Source organism: Benincasa hispida, chromosome 3 (genome assembly GCF_027475165.1).
Source record: "Benincasa hispida cultivar pf3 chromosome 3, pf3_genome.v1.1, whole genome shotgun sequence".
Taxonomy (NCBI): Eukaryota; Viridiplantae; Streptophyta; class Magnoliopsida; order Cucurbitales; family Cucurbitaceae; genus Benincasa; species Benincasa hispida.
Genome location: NC_143480.1, coordinates 14105460 through 14113727, shown reverse-complemented (window position 1 = coordinate 14113727; position 8268 = coordinate 14105460). Strand labels below are relative to the sequence as shown.

Here is an 8268-nt window from a genome sequence, read left to right as displayed (position 1 = left end):
AAAAAAATATAGGAAGTAAAAGTGTTATAATAGATGATATGGAATGTATTTTATGTTGAAAAAAAAATGCATAGTCTCAAATCTAAATGGACGTTTTCTACTCTTTGCAGAACTTTTGTCTTCCTTTAAATGAAAAACAAGTGAAGAAATGTATTTAAAAAAGTTGAAAAAATAATAAACTTTTAACATTGATGTTCAATATATATAAATAAGAAAATGTTATACGTACATATTCAATATATATATATATATATATATATATATATATATATATATATATTCATTTTATTTTGCCTCCCTTTTTTACTCATTGAATAGGAAGTTTGCCATCGACAAAGAATCTTCCACAGCTTACTACTTTCATTAGATCTAACCCTTTTTTTTTTCTTCAACAAAATGACAAATTATAAAAACATTGCCCACTCTTCTATCCGTACTTCACCCTCTTAAAAAAAAAAAAAAAAAAAAAAAAAAAAAGGAAAATGTCAATAATATTATGGTCCAACACTTATTACACTTTACCATATACCTTAAACTTTACTACTTTGCCTATTAACCATCTTATATTTTATACACCCATTTTTTAAAAGAAAACATATATATAGAAAGTGATAAAGATAATTATGATTATTGTCTTATATTTTCGTGATTTAATAGAAGTAAAAATTTGAGAGAAAGAAAAATTAAAACGGAAGCTGCTGCAAACAGTCCACCGTAAGATGAGAATCTAATCTAAGACTCCCGACGCCTTCATTTCATGATTTTACTTTTAACTACAATAGCCCCATTTTCGTCATTTTACCCCTAATTCCATCACTGTGTTCTTCTTCTTCTTCTTCTTCTTCTTCTTCGTCACTTCCACTTCACTCTCTCCATCCTCAAATCTTTTCTTTTCCCCCCCTAAACCATTAATGGGCTCTCGAATTCCATCTCACCAGCTCAGTAGCGGTCTCTATGTCTCCGGCCGCCCCGAGCAGCTCAAGGAACGGACCCCCACAATGGGCTCACGCGCAGTCCCCTACACTGGTGGAGACGTCAAGAAATCCGGCGAGCTTGGTAAAATGTTTGACCTACATCTTGTCGATTCCCCAACTTCCGGCCCTCCTCCTTCTAAATCCTCTCGCCCTTCCTCTTCTTCTCAGCACAACAGTGGATCGGTGCGATCCGGCCCTAATTCCGGACCTGTTACTAAACACTCTAATTCTGGTCCAATCTCCAAGAAATCTTCTGGCCCGATTTCCCTCCAGCCCACTGGCCTCATAACCTCCGGCCCTATGATGGGATCCGGTCCTCTTGGATCGTCCGGCAGCGTCGGTGGAGGACGGCGCTCCGGTCCTCTGGAGCAGACGGCATCCTTTGGGAAGACGATGTATGGGTCTGCAGTCACGAGCTTGAGCGAGGATGTGAAGATAGGGTTCAAGGTTTCGAAGGCGGTGGTGTGGGCTTTTCTTGTGGTTTTAGTCACTGGTTTGTTGGTTGGTGCGTTTCTGATGGTGGCGGTGAAGAAGCCGATTATTCTGGTGGTGGCGGCGGGGCTTTTGGTGCCGGCGGTGGTTGCGGTTCTTTGGAATATAGCTTGGGGAAAAAAGGGGCTGATAGGGTTTGTTCGAAGGTATCCGGACGCTGAGCTCAGAGGTGCTATTGATGGACAGTACGTGAAGGTCACTGGGGTAATTTTCCTCTCTAGCTTTTAGATTATTATAATGACATTTTTTTTTATAATGAGCTTTTTAATTAAAAGTTATGACTCATCAATTGATTAATCATCCTATGTTTTATGGCTAATCATGGAGCATTTCCCCTCCTCAATTTTGATGCAACTTTCCCCTTGTATTATGCCACAGGATTGAATAGTCAATACGATGCTGACTGTTTGACAATATTATAGTTTAGCTTTAAATAAAACAAAATTAAAATTGAAGGGATTCTAAATTTGAGGGTCGGTGGTCGGACAAAATCAATCTAAATCTTTGATGAGGAATCCAAATATAGTCTTAAAAGTATATTTTATTTGGGTTTGTATGATTGTTGATAAAGACTTCATGTAGATCTCCAGGAAATCTGTATTTCTTTTGTAGTCTTGCTTCTTTGCACTCTGCCTTTAAATACTACCATTGTTTTCGTCAGTTTTCAATCAAAGGAAACTTCTTTAAGGTTCTGTAATCCGTTGACCATAGGGGAAAATCTTGATAAGTTTTGCAGACTTTGATGAATTGCTTAGCCGAATTGCTGAAATACTTGGAATCCCATCTTTGAAATTTCTCTTCCAAACTAGTTATACACTCTCCTAGTAAATAGGCAGCACTCTTTATTTGTAGAAGTGAAAGGGATTAGTTTCAAGTATTTTTGGATTTGGAAAGTTCAGAATAGGCTTCTCAATCCTTATCTAGTTGTTGGTCACCATCTCGTGACTTCACGGCTAATTATTTAGACTTAATTATGAAAATAAGACTAAAGAAAAAGTCACTTTAAATCATTCACATCACATCAATCACAAATGTTTTCAAATGCAATATAGATTAGTAGATAGGCTTAAGGTGTTATGAACCTTCATTAACAAATAAGCTTCAGCCATTCATTTACATGCTCTTGTGAACCTGCAACTCCGTGTCCAACCCAGTTATCCATCGACCAACCTCTTTCCCATTATAGAAAGATGAAAGATTAAGTTTCATATACAAGATTGAAATTTCGAGAACCCATCAAATACTTTTTAAGATTTGTGGACCTATTAGACACAAATAGGAAAGTTTTAGGACTAAATTTGTAATTTAACCTAAATGGCATATATATAATTCTTAAAATTCAAGGACTAGATCCTCTAAAATAAAGGGAATTCTTTGTCATAATAGGTAGGTGGTTTCCAGGGTTTTCTCCCTTAGACGTGTTGTTGTTTACCAATTCGAAACTACGAGCCCATGCCGATCAACCTTCAACCAACAATTTCTATAAACTGATTTGGAGGCAATCATGCGTAGGCTGTTGAAACCTAACTTGCGTTTACTTTTTGGCTATGTTCTGAAAAGCTAATATCTTTATGGGTATTTATAAACAAAATTTGACTTTAAATGAAGGGACAATCATTTGATATTGGGGTTTGGATTTGTTATTCTGTTTCAGAAATCGAGTATCATATGTATACTTTTCCTTTGCAGGTCGTAACTTGCGGTAGTATTCCTCTAGAGTCGTCCTACCAGAGAGTAGGTAGGTGCGTTTACGTGTCTACAGAATTGTATGAATATAAAGGATGGGGTGGAAAGCCTGCAAATACTAAACACCGCTGCTTTTCTTGGGGATCAAGATATTCTGAGGTCAGTTCTGATCATACCAACTTGTTTTAAATATTTCTCACAACTTGATGGATGGCTTATGCCTATTAGTTTACCACACTGAAGTTTGCTGTGTTAATTTCTAGTTCACTAATTTTTTCTTTGACCGACTTGGTGCAAAACGTGAAATAGAGTGTTGTGCACATTCTTTTATCTTTTGTTTTTGTGTACTTGTCTGAATGGATATGTTTTGTTTATGATGGCTGAATTCCATACATTTTCTCCAAGATTCTTCTTAATTGATTTAGCTTCTGTCAGAATGAGATTAACTCAACAGTAATTGATTTGGTTGATTTGGTCAACTTTTCAATTCCCATCCTTACCATTGTACTGAAAAAAAAAGACAGCTTCTTTGTTGGCTTGCTGTGACTTCTAACAGTATCTTTTTTTACACCATGTATACACACCATAACCAAAACTTGTAATGCATCTTCAGCAAATATGATGAGTTGTAATGGGTTGGTTTTTGCACATCTAATACAGAGATATGTAGCTGACTTTTACATATCAGACTTCCAATCTGGTTTAAGAGCATTAGTGAAAGCAGGCTATGGAGCTAAGGTTGCTCCATTTGTCAAACCCTCTACCGTTGTCAATGTGACAAAAGAAAACCGAGACTTGTCACCAAGTTTCCTACGCTGGCTAGCTGATCGCAAACTCTCAAGCGACGACCGTGTAATGCGCCTTAAAGAAGGGTATTACACATTCACTACAATATGATCACAATGCCACCATTCTGTTACATTCTGATGAAATCTAATTACTTCACCATTCTCAGGTACATCAAGGAAGGAAGCACTGTGAGTGTCATGGGGGTTGTTCGGCGCCAAGATAACGTGCTCATGGTAGTTCCATCAACCGAGCCTGTCTCAACAGGATGTCAATGGGCACGTTGCCTCCTTCCAACCTATGTCGAAGGCTTAATCATAACATGTGACGATAATCAGAATGCCGATGTGGTTCCTGTGTAGACATACCATAGTTTCATATCATAGTTTCTGAGAGAACATCCCAAGGATGTGAAAATGAATCCCACGAATTACATATGCCACTTTTTTTTCCAGGTTTCAAATCTATGCAAAAAAAAATGTATGTAAGGTTGGCCTAGAAGATGCAAAACAAAAGAATGCAGAAGTGAGAAGACCAGATAATAAACAAGTATTATCTGTTCTCTATGGAGTCAAGAAGCCAGAAGACTCTTTTCCTTAGCATAATCTCATGTATTTTATTTTTGACTGATTATATTATGTACATAATACTTAGTTCCTAAGAGGAATCCCACGTGAGTCAGTATTTTTAAGCTTTAATTTAGCCAAATTGCCTTGATGTTATTAAGCTTAATCGTAAACTTTCTTTAATGCGAGTGTTTCAACATTCCAAATTCTTCTAGCTGGGTCCCCAAAATTCTAAATTTTGATTGTCATACGAAGATCACATTCGTTCCAGGCGATTTAAGCAATCAGATTCAGCTCAAACAAGTCCAACTAGCCAGACCAAGATCAACCAAATAAAAATAAGTCAGATAAAAAGAAATGATTTTGAAGTCGTGATATACACAAAATTAACAAGAAGATCCGGTTATTAAGATTCTCAAAGACGATAACAGGGAAAGCGCACTAGGGATTAGGCCGGCTGAAAAGATGAACAAGTAGAAAGACACTATCCAGAAATCAAAATCAGGAGACAAGATATTTTATTTAGTAAAGGAGAATGTGGACGAGCAACAATCGAATCGTCAACCAATAACAAATGACGACTGAAACGATATCTCGGCCTTTGCTGTACCTCGCTGTTCTTCGCGGCGGAAGAGATAATCATCTCAAGCACCGTTCCATTTGAGAACAGAGGCTTTCGATTCTTTTAATAAAAACGAAAGAAATTTTGAGAAAGAATTTCATGAAAAGAGAAGAAGAAATGTGAGAGAACTGACATAAAAGAAAACGAAATTGAAAGATAAAAAAAAGGCTGGCTATGGCGCTACCGCAGGTCCATCTCCGTTTGAGGTTCTGTTTCGTCGTTGGCTGATTCGTATGAATTTATAGCGGCTTTCTTCTTTCCAACGGCGGCGCCAATTCAAAACCCTAATATATCATTCTTCCTTTAAATTACATTCGTACCCTTCATTACGACGAATTATTGGGCAATGTTACGACATGTCGGCTGGTTCTATATCCACTTTAGTGTATGGTTAAAATATATTTTTGTAAAACTTTTATCAAAGTATTTTTTGCAGTTAATTGGAAATTTTTTAAGTCCAAGATAAAATGAGCTTCCCTTAAATAAGTCTAAAGTTAATTAGTTATTGGGCTCACTAAGACTTAATCCAACTTTTTAAAAGGTTAAGAAAAACTTATATCCTAATCCAAAGAGGATTAGATGAATCCTAGTCAATTTACCTACAAATACATCATTATAATACGAGGTAACTCGAATTCTACTCTCAAATCTCCTAATTTCCGCATTCTTTCACTGTTTGACTAAACGTATCGAAGCGTATGACAAGCACCACATTGATATGTAAGTTTCTTTTCTATTGACCTCATTCTTCTTCCTTTCAAACAAAATTTACTATTGATATCACATGAATATTACGTACATTTTTACAGTATGAATTTTGGCATCAATCACTAGACTTATTTTGCCATATAGACATGTTCCTCTTAAAAATAAAAGATTTGTGATATGAAGGAGTAGATGCATAATTTATTATAATAATATGAAATATTTATTACATTCCCTAAAGTTCAAACTCCACTTTGTATTATCTATATATATAACATAAATATTTTAAATAAGTCTTCAATTAATCGTAGATAATTTATACTTTTGGTCCCAAAAGTCGGACTAAGTTGCATTTGGGTTTCTTAATTTACAATAGCCCTGAGGTTTGGAATAATTTATTTTGGTAACTATAACGAACACTTTTGATCATTTTGTTAACTTTTTGTATAGGGTTGGACAATTTCTTTTATTACTTCTAAGCTGGCATATTTAAAATATAATAATTTTGTATTATTAAGTCCCTAATGTGGAGTTCATCGACCCTATTCTGATTTTACATCTTTCTTTTATAGGCTATCAAGATTTTCAATGATTTGGATCTCGTGATTTTCTCCCTCACCTTCTACTCAATTTGGCATCAACAAAATTCTTTTGTATTTGATAGTAGTAAATATCTCTCTTGGGATTCTATTGGATATGTTTTCTATTGTCAATTTTTTTTTACGATAAATTAACTCGTATGACTGGATCAGAACATTGCACTCCTGAGTCATCTGTCATTGATGAGGCCAAATAGACCTCCTCTTTTGAGATCTTTCAAGGTGAATTCAAACTCTGCGGTGAGCAACAATGAGGTGAATCTTGGAACTATTGCTCAGGATTCAAATAACGAATTTTTATTAGTCATGGAAAATATTTAATCATTCATTCCATCAATTGAACTTGCTTAGTTGATGGCCCTCCATAAACCCATCTCCAAAACTCTTGAAAGTGGTATTGTTAAGACTTCATGTATTCTGACTATTTAGTTGTACTTAGCTCATTGTTTTGATTTTCTTATAATATTTTATAGATTTCGTTCACCTAACCATCCCTTAAATCTCTCTAGTTAGTTGAACCAAATCTTCCTCTTGCTTAAGAGTTTATTGTTGGAACGTACCATAAACACTCTAATTCATTAATTTTACAAAAATGAAAACATGCTTCCAGCTGCTAATTTCCTCTGAATCTTATTGTAGACCACCCAAGATCTTCCTTACTATCCTCTTGGTGCTCTAAATAGAGTTGTGAGACTTAAAATAAGCTTGAATTAAGGGAATTTGAAGACAAGCTCACAGTAGTAACCCAGCAGAAGAACAGCTTATTCATACGAATTTTTCAAAAAAATTTGATCGGTTGCATTACCTCAAAATCACTCCAATCTCTTCAATCAGACAATCATGCAAAGAGATTAGTTGCATGAGATGCATCTTATGCTTGGAGTAAATGAAGACTTAAGAAGTGGGTTGTTAGTGAGCTACTTGAAGAAATAATGAAAAATGCCTATTTTCCATTTTTGTGTTTTTCCTTCTTTTTCAATTTATCAAAATTGATTTCACAAATCAATTTTTCTTATAAAATTGAAAATATTATTAATTTCATAAATTTATTTTCTTAATAAAATTAATAAATAATTATTTAAATAATTTAAATAATTATAATTAATTTAATATCAAATATTAAATTAATTTTTACACAATTCAATCTTCAAAATATTTAAATTATATTTTTCCAATTTCGTTTAATTTAATTTGAACATTTCAAATTAACTTATCACGCTACTCTAGAGCTAATCCATTTATAAGCTAGTAGGAAGACCTCACGGACTTACATATCATGGGCTCCAACGATCCGAGATTAATCGGCTAAACTCATTAGATCGAACTAACCCCCATTTGTTAATTAATGGGTGATTCCACTAAAGCCAACTCTCCTCATTGTAGATATATTATGTCCATTTGGTATAACCATGATTAGTAAGTTAACCCTTCACAAGTTGTTCGTAATAACGGCTAGGTCGAATCTTTGTTTTACCCCCCGAAATTACCTTTGATTCCTTAAGTCCCATTGATCCCCTAATTAACCATTGATTTGTGATCCAATCAACAAATTGAATCCACCCAGAATCAGCACTTAAAGGGAACAGCCTTTCTACTAACCCTAATCGGGTAGGAATGAATTCCGTCTTGCACCTTATGTTCCCAGCTATCTATCCGGTCTTATCCCTAAAATGGGAGGCTTATTGAGTAGAGACGTTGGTCTACTCTCATCGTTTGCAGATCAAAGGATAATCCTGAACAAACAGGAGTTCATAGTTAGCTCGGGATTAAGATCAAGTTACCTAGGTCATCGCTTTGAAACAATCAGTCTTAAACAGTAAACAACGTTATAAAGTAAG

General features: G+C 35.1%; 1 protein-coding gene and 1 non-coding gene across 2 annotated transcripts; one reads left to right on the top strand and one right to left on the bottom strand.

Annotated features, from left to right (window-relative positions):
• Window positions 1-479: 479 nt before the first annotated feature.
• On the top strand, window positions 480-4712 carry LOC120073879 (Ubiquitin-specific protease family C19-related protein). Its single transcript, XM_039026792.2, has 4 exons — window positions 480-1670; window positions 3156-3311; window positions 3813-4024; window positions 4108-4712. The coding sequence occupies exons 1-4, from the start codon at window positions 912-914 to the stop codon at window positions 4298-4300; spliced, it is 1320 nt and encodes a 439-aa protein (XP_038882720.1). The 5' UTR covers window positions 480-911; the 3' UTR covers window positions 4301-4712.
• Window positions 4713-5039: 327 nt separating this feature from the next.
• Window positions 5040-5163, bottom strand: LOC120074827 (small nucleolar RNA snoR111). The gene has a single exon (XR_005481106.1). It is a non-coding gene; the product is annotated as a small nucleolar RNA snoR111 (small nucleolar RNA).
• Between the last annotated feature and the right edge of the window lie 3105 nt (window positions 5164-8268).